The 23,751-nt window shown below is 44.1% G+C and overlaps 2 protein-coding genes and 1 pseudogene across 3 annotated transcripts in view; 2 read left to right on the top strand and 1 right to left on the bottom strand.

The window, feature by feature from the left end:
• Wdfy1 (WD repeat and FYVE domain containing 1) overlaps positions 1-2,712 on the bottom strand; it is a 50,047-nt gene extending 47,335 nt beyond the window's left edge. The window contains exon 1 of the mRNA XM_052749991.1: positions 2,534-2,712. Within this exon, the coding sequence (XP_052605951.1) occupies positions 2,534-2,670 (137 nt within the window). The 5' untranslated portion in view covers positions 2,671-2,712. The remainder of the gene's footprint in view (positions 1-2,533) is intronic.
• Positions 2,713-12,216: 9,504 nt separating this feature from the next.
• On the top strand, positions 12,217-12,923 carry LOC128117345 (ADP-ribosylation factor-like protein 5A; annotated as a pseudogene).
• A 5,125-nt stretch (positions 12,924-18,048) lies between these two features.
• Positions 18,049-23,385, top strand: Mrpl44 (mitochondrial ribosomal protein L44). 2 transcript variants are annotated; one of them, XM_052749994.1, is made up of 4 exons: positions 18,049-18,266; positions 19,482-19,950; positions 20,809-20,987; positions 22,908-23,385. In XM_052749994.1, the coding sequence occupies exons 1-4, from the start codon at positions 18,088-18,090 to the stop codon at positions 23,095-23,097; spliced, it is 1,017 nt and encodes a 338-aa protein (XP_052605954.1). In that variant the 5' UTR covers positions 18,049-18,087; the 3' UTR covers positions 23,098-23,385. The 2 variants fall into 2 exon arrangements, with proteins under 2 accessions (XP_052605954.1, XP_052605955.1); XM_052749995.1 differs by lacking the exon at positions 18,049-18,266 and adding an exon at positions 18,434-18,624.
• The last annotated feature ends 366 nt before the right edge of the window (positions 23,386-23,751 follow it).

Consider the following 23,751-nt stretch of genomic DNA (forward strand, 5'->3'; position numbering starts at 1 on the left):
CTGGGATTAAAGGTGTGCGCCACCACCGCCCGGCTTGATCCCTCTTTTATCCCCAGGACCTTACACTCAATAGATACAGTATTCCTAAGTGAATGAATGAATGAGAGTATGACATACAACACTTTAGAGAAAAAAATAAGACCAACCACAAACAAAACTCACAGCCCACACTTATTAAATCCTATGAATTGTGGTACCTACAAAAAGGCTTAACATACACATCAGAAACCTTCAGTAGCAAGCAACTCCTTGGTGGTCTAGTCATTTGCCAGGATCCTACAGGACAGTTGAGTAGTGGAAAAAAAAAAAAAAAAAAAAAAGAATCCAAACTCAAAACTCCCCTAAATATCTGAGTCCCAAAGGAGCTTAGTAATCACTTTCCATAAAATCTTTATTAGCATTGTTCCTACCCAGTAATCCCAAATATTCGGCAATTTATCCAACATGCATGAGTCACAAATAAAATATTGTACTGAATAAAGCCTGCTGACTTTAATAAGCTGTGGTCTGCATTCCTGTTTATATCAGGTCAATATCATTATTCTACCATTTGCCTTGTTTACATCCCCTTCTGTCTCATCTCCCCACACCCTTTCTGTTTCACATCCTGGCAAGAATCCTACCACCTTGTTTGAGGTCAGGTAGATGTAAACTGCAGGGAAAATAAGCTCACTACCTGAGGAGAAAGCCCTAACTAAGCTCATTCAAAAGCCAATAGAAAGGTCCAGTAGGAGCTAGGGCCTTCAAGTTTCCTTTTCCCATTCAGGGCAGGCCCTCAATTTCACTCACTTCAGAAGGGGGGAGGACAAAAGGCTGACCTCTGCCTCCAGCTTTCAGAGAACAGTATAATATTCTCACCGAAGTCTTTCCAGTTTGGGCCTATGGCTCGCTGCTTAAGACTACAAGGAAACCGTTTCCCTCAACTGTGTATCAAACCTTTAAGGTTTCAAACTTGCTACAATTCTAAATCGAGAGCTGTTTCTCCCGTCCCTTTACACCACCCTGAAAACCGAAGGCCAGATGACCAGTCCCGGGTTCCATTTCTGGCTTCCTCTGCATCTCCTTGACTCAGAGAAACTAGTTACACCACTGTGGTGGCTTCAGTTCCCTCTTGGGTAAAATGAAATCACTGGACCAAACGAGTCTTTTCCTAAGTATAGTGACCGGCAAAACGTAGGAACATGGATAACATGGCTTGTTTCAGTCTTACGATAAGGGACATTCTGTTTCTTACTTGTGGAGATAGATTACTTGTAAACAAAATTACTTACTTGCAAATAAATTTTCCTTTTAAAATGAATGCGTCTAGTCTTTTTTAAGAATGAATCATTTTTATTTAAAAATTGAAAAGTATCTTGGTCAGAGAGTTCTAGCAGCTGAGGTAAAGAAAAAAAAAACCTGATCCTGAGGCCAGGTGAAGCATCGAAAGGTACAGCCCACCCACTCCCACCCTCCACCCACTCCCCCATCCCCACCCCCACCTCACCCCACCCGCAAACCCAACTCCAAACTAGAAGGAAGAGGTGAATGTCCCAGGAGTTCCTTTAAGAAATAAACACCCGCACCAGTTTCCAATGTAATCAGCCACTAATCCTCTGGGACTTGGAACGGACCCAGGAGAACCCAGAAACTCTGGAGCACCAGGTGAACCCCCACGAGGAAGACTCAGGAGGCAAAGGTCTGAGGTTGGAGCAGCACCCAGGGACAGGGTTTGGGCGGCAGGTGGGCAAAGGCTGGCTAGAAGACCATGACGACCGGCGTCTCAGAGTTGCAGGGGCGCACTGGGAACCCAAGACTGGAAGGCCTGGGCGGGAGCAAGGGGTTCTTTCTGTCTGGAGGGGACATGGGGGGACTAGGTCCCAGACTGAAAGGGTGTGGAGAAGGTGCTGAACTGAAGGCGGTAGGGAGGAAGACCTTGGACTGGAGAGACTCTGTGAGACGGGGTCCCAGGATGGAGGGGCGCTGTACGTCAGGGTCCTGAGATGGATGGGCCCTGTGGGTTTAGGGTCCCGGGCTGGAGGGGAATTGTGGGACGAGGTCCGGGACTAGAGAAGAGCTGTGGGGGACGGTCAGTGGCTGTAGGGGCGCTGTAGGACAGGGTCCCGGGATGGAAGGGTTCTGGGGGGTCGGGGTCCCATGATAAGAGGGGGGCACTGTAGGACAGGGTCCCGGGATGGAAGGGTTCTGGGGCGTCGGGGTCCCATGATAGAGGGGGGCGCTGTGGAACCAGGTCCTGGACTGAAAGAACGCTGTAGGAAGGTCCGGGCTGAAGGAGCAGGTTTTGGGGTGCCCAGGAACTAAAGGCGCGCGGCGGGGGAGCACTCCCAGCCTGGAGGAGTGAGACAGAACCTCCTGATGGCACCCGGATCTCGGTGGACTGCAGGGACGCGGGAGAGACGGGTGGCCGCTCGACCCGAGGTGACCACGGGAGGGGAAGGCAGAGCCGCGGACCCCACGGTCCCCACGCCTCGTGGTCGCCCCCTCCTCGCGCCCTGGCCCCCCGCCCGCGCGCGCGCGCGCTCCCAGACCCTACCTGTCCTCGCTGGCGGTGATGACGCCGTCCTCCTTGGGGATGAGCAGCGCGGCCGTGACGGCGTCCTGGTGGCCCTCGATCTTGCTCAGCAGCACCGGGCGGCTGCTCTGCGGCCTGGAGTGGATCTCGGCCGCCATGTTCGCGCCGCGGCCTCCCCCGCGGGCGGCCCATCAGCTGACCGCCGGGCGGGGAAACGCGCCGGTTGCTCGGGGCAACCGGGCCGCGTGTGCGCCACGCTGCCGTAAGCTCGCGAGCGCCGCCGCAGCTGCCCGTATTGCCTGGGAAAGCCGCGCAGGTGTCGTTCCGTGACCCGGGAGAGAACCCCCTCGGAAAAGTCAAGCAAAGACCTTGACGAAGGTTAAATTAGCCAAACCGTTCTCCCGGAAACAGATTGAGCCGAGCAGCAGCAGCAGAGCATGCCCCTCAGACAATACTGCACGGTATCCATCCTAAGAAGCCATTGTTTGAAAGACAGACACACCCCGATTTCAAGTCATGTTAAAAAGTGAGGAAATAGTGCATCAAAGAATATTTGAGCTGCAGTAGATGGCACTACACATCCCGGTTTCTTTACACGGATTATCTCAATACTGATCAGTTTAAGAGATGGAGATGGTGAATGTTTTTGTCTCAAAACTGAACCACACAGAAAGACCACTAGGTGCTTAACGTGGCATAGCTATGAGAAAAACACAAGCAGCCCTACCCTGGGAGCTGGGCGGGATAACATCATCTGAGCGCTGATAGCATGTGCCCTTTGAAGAGAGACACAGTGTAGTTCTACTCTATGATCATTAACATTATGCGAACTACAATGCTAAACACTCTCCTGTCGAGGAGAATGTGATCACTACTTTTTCTTTCCAGTTACAGATTTCTCTTCCGTCTAGTCTCCCCCCCCCCACACACTTCTTGCCAACTTTCTGTCCAGAGGAAAGCTCTCTTTCCGTAAACCTTCCCCAAATCACCTGACACCCATATCCTACAGTTGCCTTGTTCTGACTCCCTTTTACCCAGATGGCCCAATGGCTCCCTCCCCATGACGCACCTTCTGCCAACCTCACTTGTTCAAGTACAGGCGTGTTCCTAGTGGGTTTTGGCTGGAGGACATTGATAGTAAATGTAAAGGGTCATAAATGAGACCCAGTCAAAACTTCAGATAGCTTCTATTTCAGGACACAACATCCCTCCATCCCACACAACAGCACATGACTCTATCACGCAAACTGCAGTATTGCACTAGAGCTAGGCTGTGTACACATAAACCATGGGTTTGTGAGCCACAAACCAGGGGCCAAAATAACCCTTTCCTTCACCGTTTTTTCATCTGGTAGTGTGTGTCACGGCAGTGAAAAAAGTAACTAATTCGGTGATAGAATGCTTACTTAGAACCTGAGTGTTGGGTAGCAGTTTCCTCTGAGGTTGAAAGTGTCCGTCTGTGAGGGGCTCGGGGGGGGGGGGGGTTTACAGGAAGGTAAAACAGGGTGTCCTAAGGGGAAGGGAAACATTGCAGCCCACAGGGACGCTCCTTGAGCTCAGGAAGTAAACAACTCAAAACAGCTTGAGGAAGTCCCTGAAACTAACCAGATTCTCTAGACTCCTCCCCCCAAGCATATAGAAGCAGTGAAAACGGCTGAGGGACCTTCTCAGATAAGGCAAGCTACCTAGAAGACGCTCAGACAAGCTGACCTGCCTGGGAGGGGCAGACACCGGCCAAGCTGTGGGAAAGAAATAGAAATCAGCCCAGGTGGTGCCTGGAAGATGCAGCGACCAGCTGAGCTTCCTGGAAGAGGTGCCTATCAACTAACCTACCTAAAAAGGACACTCTTCAGCCTGCCGAGGGGCCTGCAGGCTGTGCAGTGTGCTCCAGGTTTCCAGCTGTCATGAGCTGTCACCATGCTCAAGTGAGCTCTGGGTGACACAACTGCTCTGTCACCTCTGAGCCTGTCCCAAAAAATGCATTGGTTCACCAAACTGGATTTTAGTGTTATCCCTACTTTGGTCTGTTGTCAATTCCCTAGCTGGGATCTGTAGACATTTGTTCACGTTTTCCCAAGAATAGTGTCATAAGACAGAGTTCCAGCTACAGTAATATTAGAGAGACAGACAGAAGAGAGAGAAAAGGGGCTGACATTCCACTGAAGGAAACGATAGTATGTGGAAATAAATTAAATTATATACCGTATTAGAAAATGTTGGATGCAATTAAGAAAATAAAGCAATGAGGGGTAACATGGACTATAGGGGTATTACAATTCTAACTAGGTGGTATGGAGAATACAAAGATGACTGCACAGAACCACCTTCATGGAGGCAGCATGGCTGTAGTCTCTAGCCTTCAGATGCTTCAGGATCTGCCTCAGCTGCTGAGAAGCCTCAGGTGCCAGCCATCCCCTTTACACGACACCTTGCATTTTATAACTGAGACAGGAACAAACAGACCTGACCGTCAGGACACATTGTTAGTCAATACTGGCTCCAGAGCGCTCTCTTGGCCTAAGCAGGGCTTCATCAGCCCTATATTTCCAATGATTATTCCTACCTAATCTTGCTAGCCCCCTCCCCTTCACAGGTGTTAGGCTCTAATAATAAACTGGGTGCCAACCTCTAGATCAGTTTCTGCTTGTAGAGAATACAGCCTGAGTCAGGTGATCAGTGGAGGCCTCCTTGCAAAGACATTTGAGCCAGTAAGGAAGTAAGCCCTGTGGAATGTGGGCAGAATGCTACCCTGGACAAGGAAATAGCACACACTATGGCCCAGAGGTGAGCAGGCCTGGGGTTTTATGGGAACAAAGCAGCATCCAGTGGGGCGGGTGGAGCATCAGGAAGAGAAATAAGACAGACAAAATAGATAATGCTGAGCCAGGAGACCTCGCAAAGATTTTAGTTTTTTCTTCATATTTGTTGGGAGGCCAGTGACAGATTTGAAGGAGACTGGACTTCTGCTTTTAGGTTTGGGCTTTGGTTTCAAGACGATCTTGCTATATAGCCAAGAGGGTCTTGAACTCACAAATTCGAGGCAACTCAGAAATCAATTCTCCTGTGTATCCCGAGTCCATCGGTTTCAAGAGACTGTTAAATGTCTTCCACTGCCTCCAGTCGAGTTCATTTTCTTCAGGTTTCGCTCTCCATTTCCAGAGGTTTCCTGCCAACTTACTTGACTGATCCTCATCAGTTGCCACAGCCAACCATTCCCTCCTCCTTAAGCTAAATATCTTCTTCCATGGGCTCCAAACCAACCCACACTAAGCCTAGTTTTCTCTTTATTCACGGGGCTTCCTCCTCTGTCCTCTTTCTGGGACCTCTTTCTCTTGATAACCTATAAATGGTGATGTGTACAAGGTCTCTGTCTTCTTCCCTTACACCAACGGTTCTCAACCTTCCCAATGCTGCAGCCCTTCAATACAGTTCCTCATGTTGTGGTGAACGCCCAGCCATAAAATTACTTTCATTGCTACTTCTTAGCTGTAATTTTGCTACTGTTATGAATTGTAGTGTAAATATCTGACATGCAGGATATCTGATATGCAACGCCTATGAACCCACAGGTTGAGAACTGCTGGTTTACACATATATGGCACATATTTTTCTTCTGGGCTTAATTGTATTCTCATATCTGTAGGCATAAAATATATACTTAAAAGTTAGTGTGCATTTGATCACTGATTTGATGAAATATGGTATAAAGGAGAAATGAAATTAAAACTTAATTTGTTTATATAAACTGCCTCCAAGATATAGCTAAAATGTTTTATGTGCCTTTAGAGGAAACCATACAGAAGCAGCTGTAGTTATAGGAGACTGGAAGAGATGCACTTTTGGGTCAGTCCACCTCAGTAGTTTGAGGTGAGAGTTATTTGGACTTCGTATACATTGAACAACTGTAGGGGGTGATTCATTTTCTCTGCTTCTTAAAGTAGTTTGGAAAATTAAGGAGGCAAACTAGTGAACAATAAAACTACAAAGAGTGTATCTGAGAAACTAAAAAGTAATAAATCAGAAAGGTTCAGACTCAAAGTGGTTTGGGGGCATCCTTTGAAGAGAGGCTTTTAATGGGTGAATGTTAAGGAATCATAAAAAATGGTTAGTCACATCTATTATGTGGCCTTGTTTGATCTGTCCCACTGGGAAAATTCTAGTTGTATAATTAAGGTCTTGTTGACTACTTCTGATTGGTTGAGCTTAAGTTTTGTTTTCCTCTACTACAGGCATTTACAAGAAATGGGTCAAGTTCAGTTTCACTCATGTTTGCCAGTCAAGAATGGGTAAGGTCTCTGGTGAGGTTTAACCGGCTTTGTGTGCTCAGATAGACTTCAGGCCTGAGTAAACACTGGTCTCATGTAGCCCAGACAGGATTCAGACTCACTATGTAACTAAGGATGATCTTGAACTTCTAATCCTCCTTACTCTACAACTGGGATTACAGGTGTGGGCCACCATGCCATTTTGTGTGGTCCTAGACCTCACACACACTACTCAAGGACTCTACTACCTGAACTACATCCCTAGACCAGAATTCCTGAACAGCTCTTTATGGATTACCTACCTTTCTTATGGATTTTCAACCATCCTGCTGCCTTCAGAACAAAAGTTAACTTGGTTCCTCTCTGTTGCTGCTAAGCACTGAGCACCTCTGGCTGCTAAGCACACGGCATCTGTATGCCTTGACCTTCCAAAGTGACATCTGCAGAGCAGGAAGTAGTGCCAGTCTTCCACACTGTGTGAAGAACTCTTATTTGTCATCTTGTCACATTCCCTTGGAGGCCCAATAGACACCTTCTGCTTCCTGTTGAAAACTGAACCACACACCAGTTCCTTCATCATGCCAGTTTAGAAAGTGGTAACCAGTCTTCTAGTTATCAGCCCACATTTTTATCTTTCTTTCATGGCCCATGAGGATAAACCTGAGTGGTAGTGTGTAGAAATGATAGAAGACTAACATGTGAAATCCCTAGGTCCCTCCTCAGCACAACATAAAAATCAATCAATCAACCATTCAAATTAGAAGTAGCTGGACATGATGGCACACACCTATAATTCCAGTCCTAGGGAAGCAGATGCAGGAGGCCTTTCATGGTATTGAATCGCTACAGTGAAAATAGTATTAACTTTTATTGGTGGTGTAGGAAGCAAAGATTATGTAGAATAGCCATGAGGGTTAACCCAGGTTCCTGACCTTGGATCTCACCATTAATCACCCATTTTGTCCTGACCTTTTAAAATTCTACTTCCTTGTGACTTACACTAGATTCCTTGAGGGAATGTCTTTATGGTTTCATTATAATGGTAATAGGTACAATTATCACTAATTGCTAGTTTTAAAAAGTTTCTATGGTTAACATTTGGATGAATTAAAAGTATGTTAGCTTAATAGGTCAGCATTCGAATTCGGCCGTGGCTTTTCACTCTTCACATCTCTGCTTCTTGAGTATGATTACTTTGCTAGTCACTTTCCTGTTTGATAACCACCCTTTCCCTGCTCAGTCTACGTTGTAGATGGTTTAGTTCTGCAAACAGTCTTCCTAGACTCTTGCTAATCTGTTCCCTGATATGTTTGTACAGTGGCAAGCAGGTGTGGGAGACTAGAAAACGAGAGGGAAAGAGAAACCAGAACATTTTACCTGCTTTTCCTGCTCAGGGAGCAAAGTCTTTTCCCAGCATCTCCAATTTCCACTAAATATAGCTCCCTCTTTTGTCCTGGATCTTAGAGGGCAGTCTTGGCTAGGATTCTGGGGTTCTGGGGCTCCCTGGTGTGCTGTGATGATCTCTTCTTCCCCATGATTTCATGTAGGCCTTTCAGTTCTTCCAACACCTTGAAACCAGTTCCTTTTATTAACTTCCTCCAGGAAGGCATCTGATATAGGTCCCATTTTCATGATTAACCCCAACTGATACAGTTACTGTGATAGGATAGGCATAGTGGCTCAGCCAGTATACCAGCCCTGGGAAACTGAGGCAGAGGAAAGCCAGGAGTCTGAGGCCAACTGGAGTTACAGAGTAAGACTCTGTCTCAAGAAACAACACACACACACACACACACACACACACACACACACACACACCAAACAAACAAACAAACAAAAAACCAACACTGTGATACTAATGAATCTCCAATAGCATCACGAGGATTATATGGTAAAACCTCTGAACTATGACAGCATATATTTACACTATAATAAATAAATAATAAAGTAGGTATAAATAATATAATTGATATAAATGATAGGCTTCTAAAAAGATTATGTGCATACAGCATTGAGGTTGTTTAGAATTTTAGTGGCTATAATCTGGTTAATTAATAGGAAATGTTTAACATTATCAGCATCTCTCTGCATCTGTTATATACACTAATAAACTTTTATCTCTTTGAAGCATGTTAAATATCTGTGGTATAAACTGACGGTAGAATCTCGGCGTTAGCTTGTTCCTCGGCTAACTCAGCCTTGCCAAAAGACATAAAAACATGGTCTGTCCCAGAGAGGAAAGGAGACTTGATTTCATCTAGCCATTTTGCCTGTTCGCAAACTGTTCTCTTCATAAAGCTCAAACAGCCTCTACGTGTTCATTTGCACAAAGCAGAAACAGCATCAATGGAGTTGGAAGCTTTGGGATTATAGCCAACATGGTCCTGCCGTCTCCACTTTTATCTCGCTAGCCACCTGGTTTTACTTATTGTTAATATTCCTGTTCCCACCATGGTCTTCCCTCTTACTCAAGTGCAAGTCCCGTTCAGTTTAAAGAATCATAAAGAAGATGTAGACATTGCACCCAACACCTCCAATTTCTGTTTCTAGAGTTTGTTTCTGATAATAGGAAACAGAATCTACAACTGTGGGGCGTTCAATGGCGGGACTAATTTCACTAGGTTGAGGGAAATTTACTAATAGTCCAAGGACTGCCATCTCAAAATACACTCTACAATACCAGTTGTTCCGGAGAGAGAGAGAGTCAGCAATACATGGTGAGAAAAACTGCTCTGATACCTTCTTGCCTACCTGAAGCCTGAACCCCTAATGAAATAAAGAATTACCTCTGGTCCCTCCACTGAGTTTCTATTATCTCTGGGGATAGACTGAAGTCTGCTAACACATCTGGACAGGTATTCCTTGTAGGTCATGGTCTTTGAGGGCATCACTAATTATTCCAACGAGGGCCACTTGCAATCTGCTGTCTGTATTTCCTGCCCAAGAAACTTTACTGTGTGCCGTCATGTCTCTCCAAGCCCAGTAAATTCCCCTACAAAACATCTACATTTCCCTAAGGTTGTGCATAGTCCCTGTGAGAGGGTACATAGGTTCTGAATAATGTTGGGCTAGCGGGGAATTTTGCTTCGTGATTTGCTTCTATGGACATAAGTTTGTATGTCACCTCAATTGTAGGGTGCCTGCTATCAGTGCATCCCAATGAACAAACCCTTCTTTCAGCTCCAAAAAGTCTTAATAGTTCTCCCCTTTGTGACTTTGTACAAGCTATGAAATATTGTTTTTCCTCCCGCCTCCTCCACATTTAGCAAATCTGTAACCATCCAGACCCAGCCTTTCATTTTATTTCTGGGATATGGAATATTTGTTATGTTGCCATTTCACCCAATTGATTTGATCCCACGTAACAAATGACTATCAAACTAGGTGTCTTCAAGCATAGTCCCCAAAAGCTCAGGCTATGAGAGCAGAGTATCTGTGATTCTGCCTCAGGCTCTCTCCTGGGGTTACGGTCAAGGTACTGCTTGGCGCTGGTGATCCTACTTCTATAAATGCTCCCCCAACCCAGCTCTTTCAGGCAGAGGACTCTCTATTTGTGGCTGCTGCCCCATAATGACTTCTGTAGCATATTATTAAAATGCTTACATTAGATCTATACTGACATTTATAGGTTTTATGTATTTTATTATTTTATGTGTATCTTCTACTACACTTGTGCCTGCAGAGGCCACAAGAGGGCACCAGATCCCCTAGAAATGGAGTTCCAGATGGTTGTGAGCCTCTAGCGAGCTTTACTAGTTTTCTACTTTGGCTATTGTATCTACAGAGTCAACTTTCCCCAAACTAGATTTTACAAATATAACTTCAGTGGAGCAGATTTAATTCTTTATCAATGCTTAGTTACTCCAGTTTTTAAACAGTTTTAACTCTAGTAGTTTTATGTTATGGCCATTATTTCTATCTGCCGTTTTTTTCATGAGGGAGTTTATAGACCATTTTGGATATGATTCCTTAGCTAATATGAAAGATGGACTGCTTTCAAATGGTTGAGATTGCTAGTGTGCAGGCAAGCCTACTACACACCTCACCCTCTGTTATTTTTCATCTTTCTGTGCACTGTGTTTCAGCTGCCACACCATCACTAAAAGATTGAATAAGCAAAGTCCCTGATATAAAAACATTGGTTAAAGGATTCACCAACGGTTAAAGTGAAGTCTCATTACTTCATCTTCTCTTCTTCCTAAATATGACTCTGCCCACTGTTCATCAATGTTGACAAATTGGAAAACAGAATGTTGACACTTGTAAAGCTTTGACCAAATTAGGAATTATATCAGATTAGAGGAAAATGGGGGTTCTTAAGAGAAAACAAAAAAAAAAAGTTTTTTCTTTCCTTCAAGTTTTTGGGCCTGGATCCTGGATCCAAGTAGTTGTCTTCTTACTAGGTTCATTGAAATATATTTAAAAAAAAAAAACAAGTTTTCTATATTGAGATTTGTAATAGCCCTCCAAAGTCCATGTGGTAAAAGTTTGGTTCCCTGCCCGTTGCATTACTGGAAGATAGCAGAACCTTTACTAGTCGAGGGCTAGCGAGAGGTTGTCAGTCACTGAAGGAGATTCTAGGTCCCTAGCCCTTTCTTCTTCAATTAACTCTCTCTTATGTCCTAGGCATGAGATGAACAGGCTTTGTACCATTATACATCCTGCCATGATGTATTACTATTTTAACATGGCCTCAAAAGCAAATGGGTGTGCCTGATCTTGGACTGCCATCTCAAAAAATATGAATCCAAATGTATTAGTCAGGATTCGTTAGAGAAACAGGACCTATGGAATGAATCTCTATATAAATAGAGAGAAGGGGGCTTTTTAGAATGCTGTATAGGCTATCTGTGGTCCAGCTAATCCAACAATGGCTGCCTATGAACGTAAGATCCAAGCATCTAATAGTTGTTCAGTCTATGAGGCTGATGTCTCAGCTGGTCTTCAGTATATGCTGGAATCCCCAAGAAGTAGGCTCTAATGCCATCAAAGGGATGGTCTTACCAGCAAGAGTGACAGCAGGCAGGCAAAGAGAGCAAGCTTCTTTCTTTCCTGTCCTTTATACAGGCTGCCAGCAGAAGGTGTGGCCCAGATTAAAAATGGCTTTTCCCACCTCAAAGATCTGGATTACAAGTGGACCTTCTCACTTCAAATAATTTAATTAAGAAAAAAATCCCTCACAGATGTGCCCAGCTATTTGGGTTTCAGTTAATTTCAGCTGTAGTCAAGTTAACCACTAAAAATAGCCACCACACCAAATAAACCTTTCCTTGTTTTGAAGTTATTATATCAACAGAACATCAGAAAGCTGAATACAGACTTCAATTCCTGAGCTCCACGTGGGGCATTAGTGGGAGAAACTGCTTGGGATCTAGCAGCTTTTTTTTTTTTTTAATTTGAAAATCATGTTCTAGAGGACGGTGGCTCACGAGGCTCAAGCAGACAATGAGGTGGCAATGTCCATGGGCCAGGCAAGTGCCAAGGGGGCTGCATCCTCTTCGTGGGTCCCTGGTAGCAGAGCAGAGGTCCTGGCGTGTCCTTCTGCCCCACAGCCTGAGGATTGGAATTCTCTTCATCTGGATCTGGAGGCTGTTCAATCACCAGGAGCACAAAGTTATCATTGCTGGGCTGGATAATGCAGGGAAAACTGCCATCCTTTACTAATTTTTCATGAATGAAGTTGTACATACATCCCCTACAATAAGCAGTAATGTGGAAGAGATTGTGGTTAGTAACACACATTTCCTGATGTGGGATATTGGCGGTCAGAATCCCTTCGTTCTTCCTAGAACACTTACTATACGAACATTTAGTTTGTGATAGTTATGGACAGCACAGACCGAGAAAGGATTTCTGTAACTAGAGAAGAGCTCTACAAAAGGCGAACCCACGAGGACCTAAGAAAAGCTGCATTGCTGATTTTTCCTAGTAAACAAGATGTTGAAGAATGCATGACAGTAGCAGAGATCTCCCGGTTTTTGAAGCTAACGTCTATAAAAGACCACCAGTGGCATATCCAAGCATGCTGTACTCTTGCTGCCGAGGGGTTATGGCAAGGACTTGAGTGGATGGTGTCACTGTCGAAGATCAGATGATCTCTATTGACCTCTTCTCATGAACTCTATCAACAAAGTGGTGGACATTACTTGAAAGCTGAGAGAGAGAGAGAGAGAGAGAGAGAGAGAGAGAGAGAGAGAGAATCTAGATATATTTATAATAAACTGATTTAAGAGTTTTCTATAAGAAGAAAAATTAAGACCACTTATTTGAAAACAAAGATGAAATGTCACTACCCAGTTTGCTCTTTCATTCCTTCCAAAGTGCGTCAAAGCTGTGACTGACATTGTCTCATGATGAATCCCCTCAGGATATGGTATTGCTGTGGTGAGTACAAAGTACTGTAGAGCTTTATTGTCAGCATGACCCCAAGCTGAATGTTCCCTTCTCATTACATTGAATCAAATACAAACCAACACAGACACTGTTCCCAGTTTTTAAAAATGTAATATTATGGAAAATGTTTTTGCTTAAAGTTGAATATGTGTTGTGTATATACCTCAAGTTCAGGTTAATGGCTTTGATGTGTGTTCTAAAGAAAAGCAAACAGCGCACACAATAACCTTAGTTATTACCCTAATGCCATTCAGTACCAACACTGGTGTTAAGTGCCATTTTTGTAGTTTCCTCTTCTGTTCTCTGTATTGTCCTAACAAGCCAACCCTGCCCCAGAATTGTTGAGCTGCTCCTTAAAAACAAACAGGAAAAAGCTTGACATTGCATACGAATTTTTCTTGCTCGGTAATAGAGATGTGAGACTATAATGCAATTGCGTAGAGTTGTCTACTGGACTTCTGGCCAGGTGTGACTGGGCAGAATTACACAGTAAGCAATTGTCAGACTTTTCCTTCTGTTTACCCTTATGCCAACTCAGCTCCTAATCAGTCAGTCATAAATTGTGATTAAAACTACCAGGTAATTCTTAATTGAAAATCATGGTGTGAAATACCCACAGAGGTAACATTCTATAAATAGTAGTAATTAATTTAGCTGCAGCCTTTTTAGGTATTAAATTATATGACAGAGAGATAAAATGAATTTGAGAGTAAACATAAGGCATAGTTTTCAATGAATATTGGTAATTTCTCAATTTGCAGATTTATTTGTTTCTATAGGTTTTTCTTACATGTTTTTTTTCCGCTGCATAAAATGTCTTGTTTAATAGTTAGGAAATCTGCTGGGCAGTGGTGGCACACACCTTTAATCCCAGCACTTGGGAAGCAGAGGCAGGTGAATCTCTGAGTTCGAGGTCAGCCTGGTCTACAGAGTGACTTCCAGGACAGACAAGACTGTTACATAGAGAAACCCTGTCTGGGGGGGGGGGGGGGGAGCTAGAAAATCCAACTACTCTGAATGCTTTCAAGAATTTGATTGAAAATTTGATTTGTTACATTATTTGTACTAGAAGTAATTTGACCCAAACCACCTTTTATATTTGCTACTTTTAAAATTTATCTAAAAGTTGAAGGTATTTCTGTTATAGCTATAAACAAAATTATCATGTGTTTAACATATTCTTGGTGACTCTATATGCCTTTTGTGCCCTGGAAATTTGAAGGTTAGTCAAAACTGTCAAGATTTAGAATATTAAAAAAAAAAGATTTAACTAGTTTTAGCATCAGCTTTAAAATTTCCTAAAGATTTTGGTAAGAAATAGAAGTCCACATTGCAAGCATTGATGAAACTTGGAAAAAAAATCTTTCAGTAAAATGTAAGACACTTAGTGTCTAAACCCATTGGGTGCAGATGATTGTTAATGGGGATGCTTTGTGACTGAGATCTGCTGTAAGGCGCCAGTGCACTCTCAGCATTTAATGTTCGCCCACCTGCTCTGAGAAAATCAGCTCTCAATCACTGGGCTTCGTAGTGCTAAGTTCTGGTCATACATTCTCATACTTTTTCAAATCATGATGAGAATTTTCCTCTTGGATATTAGAAAATCCCCTTAAAGACTCAAATCTACTTTGTAGTTTTGTCAAAGACAAACAGCCTCTAATGCAGCTCTGCCCACCCCTCCCTCACCCAGACCTACAGCTTTTTAGCTTTTTCTTTTTTAATTTGAATAATCATGTGCATAGTTGCTTGGATCACAGTTACATCAGTTCAACACATACCAGCACATCCTGGTGTTGCCAAGGTATTGGCTAAAATTTATTCTTAATTGGATGTCTAAAGCATTTGGTCCATTGTTAAAATTGGTGTAGTATAGTCAGTTATTGACATGTCATAAGAAAGCATGAAACTTCACCACTTTTACAAAATATGAGGGTTTTTTTAATCCTTTTAAGCTAAACATAAAAAATAATATGATGCTGGTGTACTTGTACATAAAAACAAAATTATGACCGAGTAAGAACAGATTTAATATATGAACATATCAAAACTGTCAAACAGTATTTATTAGTCCTAAATATGACAGAGTACCCCTTGACGTCATGCTGGCAGTTTACATGTCACGGGGCAGAACTCAGCAAGCCCTGTGGTTTCAGATGTTAATATTCGACTTCTGGGTGTAAACAAATACCTCATTTAGCCTCACTGTGCTCTGCTTTGAATAGAACAAAGATTTATACCTCTGCACAAGTGGATAGATTTAAGGGTCCTGTTTTGATACTAATTTTGGAAGTTGTTTAACTTCTCTTGATGTCTTGGTAAAAGTGGCCATAAGAAATCATTTGAATATATTTGATTTTGTCATAACATTTATAAAGTGTATGTTTCCCATTAAAAAAAGAAAATTATGTTTTTGTTGTTGCCAAGAGCCTCTGACATAGAGTCACATTATATTACTTTAAGCTTGAGGTTACTGCTAATCCCACAGATGTGAGGAGAAAGACCACTAACCCAAATCATTGCCAAATTAATTAAAGCAAGCTTTTTTTTTTTTAATTTGTGAACATGGGCTGTCTCTCCCTAGAGGTGGGGTTCAAGAGATCAGCATTGGACATGGGGAAGATAAGGTCTTTTATAATCCAGGAGTAAGGGGTCTCCAAAGGGGGGATTTGGCAGGCAAATAGACAGAAAGCAGTTACTACAGAAGCAGAACATAAACCTAACAAGTTGGTCATAACAACCTCCTAAAAAGAAAGACCAGGTTGCAAGGTGGTCATGACAAGGTGGTTATAATAAGCTTTTGAAACAAAGGTGTGGTTGCTGTTTCCTGGAACAGGCAGTACTGAACCATTTGCAGTTAAGGTTACAGGTGGAGCACAGCCCAATCCTTGAGAAACAGACATTTGATCATAAACAGGAATGAACCTAGTTGGCCTTTACTATAAGATGGCTTTCAAGGAGGCAGGCTGGTTCATCAGTTACATCGACCAGCTTTAGGTTATTTCTCCCAATAATAAGTGAAACATTGCAGAAATAAATATTGAAATAAATATATAGATGAAATATTGCAGACATGGCAATTCCCTGTAATTTGGTTAAATCCACTTATCTGACAATCGACAAATTTTCAATGTTTTTAATACTATTTTGACCTGATTTAGAGAATTTGCTTTAACTAGATGTCCACTGGAAGCCCTTTTATAAGTTTAAATAAGCCATTCAGATTCTCCCCCCTTGAAGAGTTAAGCTAAGAATCTCAAACTGTGCTGTACAGTCCTAGTGTTGAAGACTATCTAATTAGGCGGTAACATGTCTTGGTCTGTATTTCAAGAGAGGTGAAATGGATGTCTGGGCAGGAAAGAGATATAAGTCTTGGTTGGAGGTCAATTACAGTAACCAGAGAGAGGCAGGGAGAAACCTGCTGTGGAAATAAATTGAAAAATAATTTAGTAACCAGAACAAGCTGTTTGTGAAAGCAGGCACCCTCAAAGACACAGGAGATTAATCTGAGTGACTTCAGGAGCACGGCTGCCTTTATATACAACTGTAGAAAGGTTCCTCTAAAGGTCATGATGTTCAGCACGAAACTAAAGCAGACACACTTCCCTTTGTGACTTCAGGGCTTCCATTTATATTTTGTTAGTGAAGCTGCAGACATTAGTAAAGATTTTTAAAACTAGTTATTTTCACTGTTAATATTTTGACGCATCCCCCATGTCTTTTCCCCATGGTTAAAAAAAACAAAACAAACAAACAAACAAAAAAAAAAAAACGTGGTAGTTTTAAAATATAAACTCTATCCTGAACTGGCTGTCCTCAGTGACCAGAGTGATGCCTGGCCCAATTGTTCTCAGAGAGGCGTCACCCAGCAACTGATGAAGACAGATGCAGAGACCCACAGCCAAACATCTGGCGGCGTTCAGGAACCCTGTGGAGGAGGTAGGAGAAGGGGGAGGGGAAGGGGGAAGAGGGGGAGGGGGAGGAGAAGGAGGAGGAGGAGAAAGGAGTGTAGGAGCCAGAGGGGTCAAGGACAGCACCCGAAGGCTCACACAATCGACTACCCTGGGCTCATAGGGGCTCACAAAGACTGAACCAACAACCAGGGAGCCTGCATGAGACTTACCTAGGCATTCTGCATATATGGGACAGTTGTGTAGTTTGATCTTCCTATGGAACTGTCTCCCGACTCTTTTTCTGGCTTTTCGGGCCCTACTTCTCATTTTGGGTCTCCTTGCCCAGCCTTAGTACATGGGAAGGTGCTAGTCTTACTGCAACTTGATATGCCATGTTTTATTGATACTCACAGTAGACCTGCCTTTTTCTGTATAGTGGGAGAGGGAGGAAATGGGGGAAAGGGACTAGGAGAGGAGGATGGTGTGTGTGTGTGTGGGGGGGGGGGGGGGGGCTGGGATGTAAAATAGATGAATAAAAAAATAAAAATAAAATACAAACTTTAATCTTGGTTAAATTAAGCACATTTCTGGACGCAAGGCCTTTGAGAGCGAGACTTTTTGGAGAAGGGTCAGACGAAACCTCGAACTTGTGCTCAGCAGTGACAGGATTGATGTTCTGCAACTTAACGGCTGACTGTAAACAAGGAATGTTTTCCTTCTGGGGATTTAACTGCTTTCATTACACTGAAAGTGAAACAACTTTTTGTTTTACTTCAATGAGAAATAAACACAAGAGAGACTGTCAGGGTCAAGCGACTTTTCCCACTCATTTCTGCACCCATACTCACATCCTCGGCGGGAAAGGAGCACTTGCGCACGCGCAGTATTCGCAGCCCGCCGCCGCCCCGCCCTGGTGGGTGTCCCCTAATCCTCCGTCCTCCCTGGGCCGCACAGTTCCCGGGGAACTGTGTTCTGGCTACACCGGTCCGGCTGGCTTCCTTCCGCTCTCCCTTGCCTTGGTCCTGCCATGGCTTCTGCAGTGGTACGGCTGCTGCAGCAGGGCCCTCGCTGCCTCCTGGCTCCGGCCGCCCCGACCCTGCTCCCCCAGGTTCGGGGAATGAAGAAGGGGTTCCGTGCAGCCTTCCGCTCCTACAAGGAGCTGGAGCGGAGGCGCCTGCTGCGCTGCCCGCCGCCGCCCGTGCGACGGTAGGCGTCCGAGGAGGGTTGAGTGGCCAAGGTGGCGGTGAGGGCACCGGGCTGCAGCTGCAGGCAGGCGGTGGGGTGGGGACCTGGCGGCACGCGGTCTGGGGCAGAGGAAAAGGGCGACAGAGGCCGGGCTGCCCCCCTGCAGAATCTCAGTAGCCCCAGATTGAGCAACGGGGCCTGCTAGAGAGCAACCGCTTGGGGAATGGCCCAGTTTTTTAATTACCCAATCTCAGGCCTGAGATTCTTTGGGCACCTTTAAGAAAGATAACATCATTCCTTCCATGGCATTGAGAACCAGGGCAGAAAAATTCACTTCTGGGTAGAACTGAACTATGTGTCCACTGTCCGGAGTAAGAGGGTAAAAGTTTAGTTTTTTGATCTAATTAATCTTGTCTCTGTCTGGCAAAAAAGAATCATACATTCTTAAGAAGTGCATCATGCTTATATATGATGCACTTGCATTTTCTGTTTACAGTGTCTTTGTGGACAAAAATACACGTAGACCTGCTTCATTCTTAAAGTTGCACTGGTGTTTGACTTCCATTAGCTTGTTACCACACCCAAAGAAGCGGGAACTGTCTCTAGTTTTCTTTTTTTTTTTTTTAGAACTTATTCCTGATATGAAATTTGATTACTATTCTCCAGGAGAATATTGATCCTGTTTACACTAATTCTAATTCTTGGAATTGTGTATGTATTTAAGGTGTCCATGCACACACCATTCCCTTGTGTCTGCTAGGCAAGCACTCCACCACTGAACTACCAAAGCCCCAAGGCTCGCCTATGGTTTATGAAGTTTTAACATGCTTATAATATTGATACTAGCTTAAGTAACTGGTAATAAGTAGGCATTTCTGAAATTTAAATTAATAGGATATAAACTAAACATATTTTTGGTTTCTGTCCTGAACCTGTATAGTTATAATTTTTTCATACTTAGGTGGAAACCATAATTACACTGTTAGAGCAGAAAGCGGGGATTTACAAGCTAGAACAATAGCCTAATCTGATGTGAACAATCACGTCAATGTGGCAGTTAAGCCAAAGGGCAAATTAGAATGTAACAAAGGATTTCCAGTGTCCATCTACATTACTTTTTTTGTATTTAAACTGTTAGAACCTGATATTAAAAGAAACAAACTTTATTTTGTCCCTTTACAAGTGTACATGGTATCACGCTGTTCTTCCCGTCTCTCACTGTCTCTACATCCCCAGGTCCGAGAAGCCAAACTGGGATTACCATGCGGAGATACAAGCCTTTGGGGCTCGGCTGCAAGAAACCTTTTCCTTGGACCTTCTCAAAACTGCCTTTGTCAATAGCTGCTACATCAAAAGTGAAGAGGCGAAACGTCAGAAACTTGGGATAGAGGAAGAAGCCGTTCTTCTGAATCTCAAGGACAATCAAGACCTAGCTGAACGAGGGCTGTCTTTTTCACAGACGTGCCTCACGCAGTCTCTTGCGGATGAGTTCCCAGACTTGCCCACCGAAGGCATTGAAGGCCTGGTTAGCTTTCTTACTGGCGAGGCGGTGGTCTGCCACGTGGCTAGTAACTTGGCTGTGGAGCAGTTGACCCTCAGCGCGGAATTCCCGGTCCCCCTGCCTGTATTGCGTCGGACCTTCTTTGCTGTGATTGGAGCCCTGCTGCAGAGCAGCGGCCCGGAGAGGACTGCGCTTTTCATCAGGGTGGGTATCACCAAGTGCACTTGTTCAAACACGCTCGACGTGGACAGAAGGAAACGATTCTTATTCTCATCCATTCCTTTGACCTATTGTTATAGAACTCACTGTTTCTCCCCGCAAAACTGACAAAGACCTAAACTATTTTTATGGTAGTTTTGTTGACGTTATTTCAGTTTTCTTCTTTTTCGGATACAATGGAAAGCAGATATTAAATGCTGAGTTGTGAGTTCTGAAGGATTTAAGTCGTTTTCAGCTTTTAGGTTTTTGTTTGTTTGTTTGTTTCAAGGGAAAAAGGTTTATTTTAGCTTAGAGTCTAAGAAGGAATGCAATCTGCCATGGTGGGAAGGTGTGGCCACGTGAGTGTGTCCTTCGTCAGGAGGTAGGTAGCCATATGTAGACACGTGCTTGTCTTCTATGAATTTTGATAATTTGATTCTTGAATTGTGAAGTAGGAGTCTGCCTTCTCTATAATTTTGATAGATTATATTGCTTGACATTGTTTTCTTTGGTTTTGAAATTGAAATTTTTAAAAAATTCAACTGTTTTTATTAAAGCTACAAACAAACAACAACCTATAACTCTGGTAGAGTTTGCTTGCCTTGTATGTGTGAGCCCATGGCGGAGAAGCCCAAACCAGAATTCCGAAGCCAAAAACTAAAAATGCTCTATAATCTGAACTTTTTAAGCAACCCTTTGATACAAAAAGTTCTCAGTTTTGGAGCATTTCAGATTCTCAGGCTAACTACTTAACGTGTACATTTGCCACTCGCTTCCATCACTTTCTGTGGTGAAATGGATTTGAGTCTGGCCGTAAGATTCTTTGTTCTAATTTAAATGTGTGAACGGTCATTTTCTGCCCAGGACTTTTTAATTACGCAAATGACGGGGAAAGAACTCTTTGAGATGTGGACCGTCGTAAATCCCATGGGACTACTGGTGGAGGAACTGAAGAAGAGAAACATTTCAGCTCCCGAGTCTAGGCTCACCAGGGAGTCAGGAAGCACAACTGCCTTGCCTCTGTATTTTGTTGGCTTATACTGGTGAGTAAAAATTATTCTGCACTTCATAACTTTGATCGGAAGCCCAAAAGATAGACTTCCAGTTTTTCAATGTTCTTCTACCAGCAGCATTAAAATTGTGTCTCTGAGCCAGGCGGTGGTGGCGCATGCCTTTAATCCCAGCACTCGGGAGGCAGAGCCAGGCGGATCTCTGTGAGTTCAAGGCCAGCCTGGGCTACCAAGTGAGTTCCAGGAAAGGCGCAAAGCTACACAGAGAAACCCTGTCTCGAAAAACCAAAAAAAAAAAAAAAAAATTGTGTCTCTGAACTGGGCATGGTGGTGCATGCCTTTAATCCTAGCCTAGCATTCAGGAGGTAGAGGCAAGCAGATCTCCATGAGTTGGAGGCCAGACTGGTCTACATCCAGGCCAGCCAGAGATACACAGTGAGACATGGAGGGTGAAGGTGGGGTCATCTCTGATTATCTGGTATTTTTTTTCCTTTCTCCTATTAGAGAAAGCCAAGGTATCTGTGTTTTGCTAATAGTAACTTGTAAAGATTTTATGTGTATGAGTATTGGCCTGCATGTGTGTGTCTGTACCACATTCATGTGGAGACCAGGAGAAGGAGTTATAGATGGTTGTTAGCTGCTGTGTTGGTGCTAGGAACCAAACCTGGGTTCTCTACAAGAGCATCCAGTGCTCTGAACCACTGAACCTTCCCTCCAGCTCCTGCTAAGTCACTCTTGGCCAGCTGTTCGCTGTAGAATTTCGTGGGGTATAAGCTAACCTCATATTTTCTTTTTTTTTTTTTTTTTTTTTTTTTTTCCGGATTTTCGAGACAGGGTTTCTCTGTGTAGCTTTGCGCCTTTCCTGGAACTCACTTGGTAGCCCAGGCTGGCCTCGAACTCACAGAGATCCGCCTGGCTCTGCCTCCCGAGTGCTGGGATTAAAGGCGTGCGCCACCAACGCCCGGCCCATATTTTCTATATAAAAAATAAAAGTTTGATTTCTATCTTGTGGAGGCCCAAATTACTCAGGGTCGGAGCATCTGAACTTGCTTTACCCAGCAGGGCTGCATAAGGGGATGATTTGACCACGGGCGTGGTTACCAGGTGCTTGGAAGGGTCTACACTTGGCTGTATCTAGCAAAGGGCGGGGTGTCTTTTGCCCTGCCCCTTGATATGTTGTAAAAAGCCCTTTTGAAGAGGCAGAAGAGACCATTGGGTATTGGTCCAGGCTCTCCTGAGGCTGTCTTGTGTTTCTGTCTGTCTTCTCGGCTAGGCCTATCATTCTGTCTGATGCTTTCTTATCCCTCTCTCCTCCTCCTCCTAAGAACCCTGGGAAAGGTGGGAGCGGTGGGAGCCAGACTCCCACAGTCTCCCACACTATCTGTTGGAGCTTTTTCAACTTGCCTCAGATTAGAAGAAAGGAACTTTGCTGTCTATCAAAGTTTCAACCCATTTAGAGCCTTAGAAATGGACCTGCCTGAAATTGATTTCAGGTTTTAAGATTAAAATAGGGTAGAGGTGTAGCTCAGTGATAGGAGCTTGCCTAGGAGAGAGAGAGAAAGAGAGAGAGACAGAGAGATTGATTGATTAACTAGAGTGCTAGGTATGAACATTGAGTATCTAAGATAACTAGATTAAACTTTCTGCAAACATTTTCCTAACCTTTGACGATTTTCTAGCCTAAGGAACTTGCCATGTAGACACAGCTGGTTCAAATTCAAAGACCCGCCTGTCTTTGCTTCCCAAATGCTGGTACCCAAGGAGTGCACCACGACAGCCAGCTCTAATCTTCGAACTCCTGATCCTCTTGCTACGTTGTGCTTTGACTTGGAAACTATGGGCCTCATGGGTTATTATATTTCTATGGAACGGAATGGAACGGAAGACAAGGCATGATTGCCTCACGTGCTCGGCTCTCCTGTCAGTCAGGCTCACTGTCTGCTTTCTTTCCAGTGATAAAAAGCTGATTGCAGAAGGCCCCGGGGAAACGGTCCTCGTGGCAGAGGAGGAGGCCGCTCGAGTGGCCCTGAGGAAGCTCTACGGATTCACGGAGAACAGACGGCCCTGGGACTATTCCCAGCCCCGAGAGAGCTCGAAAGCCGAGAAAAGCAGCATTGCCGGCTCGGCGGCGGCAAGCCGGTGACACCGTCACATCTAGAGCAGGCAGTGAGACAGATGCTCCGGGATGAGCAGCTCAAATACCGGGAGGGACGCGTCTTGTCTCCTTGTTTTTACTGTCTTCCTGAAATTAAACAAATGTTTGTCAGGTGACGGGTATTTGTTTCTTTTTTCTGTTTGTCTTATATATTGGTTTATTACTGTGTGTATAATTTGTGCAGCTAGGTGTATTTTATTCCCCTCCAGCTTCCAGTCTACTCAAATATGTCACGTGTGAAGTTTGTTGTAATATGAATAAAAAGTTATTCTTTCAGATGCATTTCCATTTCATGCTGATGCAAGAAAGAGGCCGAAGGAACAGCGGTGGCTGTGAGTGTCGCAAGTTTGAGAGCAAAGCTACAGGATTGGGTCCCACTGTAGGGGCAAAGGGGCAGGAGCAGGTCCAACTGCAGGGAGAGCAGGGCTGCCGAACAAGTGCAGATGGCAGTGGAGGAGGCCACATCATCTCAGCTGCTGAGCTGAGTTAAAGCCCCAGGGACAGTTGGGAGTTCTCTGCCTATTGGTCCTTGATGCCTCCATTTGGTTGTCAGATGCCAGGTCCGTGGGAGCCGTGCAGCACTAAGTGTCCGCCGCCGCCGCCGCCTCTTAGCATCCAGGATCCAGGTGAGTTCTTTTGGAC

This window comes from Peromyscus californicus, unplaced genomic scaffold (assembly GCF_007827085.1).
Source record: "Peromyscus californicus insignis strain IS unplaced genomic scaffold, ASM782708v3 Scaffold_21__1_contigs__length_65335640, whole genome shotgun sequence".
In the NCBI taxonomy this organism is placed as follows: Eukaryota; Metazoa; Chordata; class Mammalia; order Rodentia; family Cricetidae; genus Peromyscus; species Peromyscus californicus.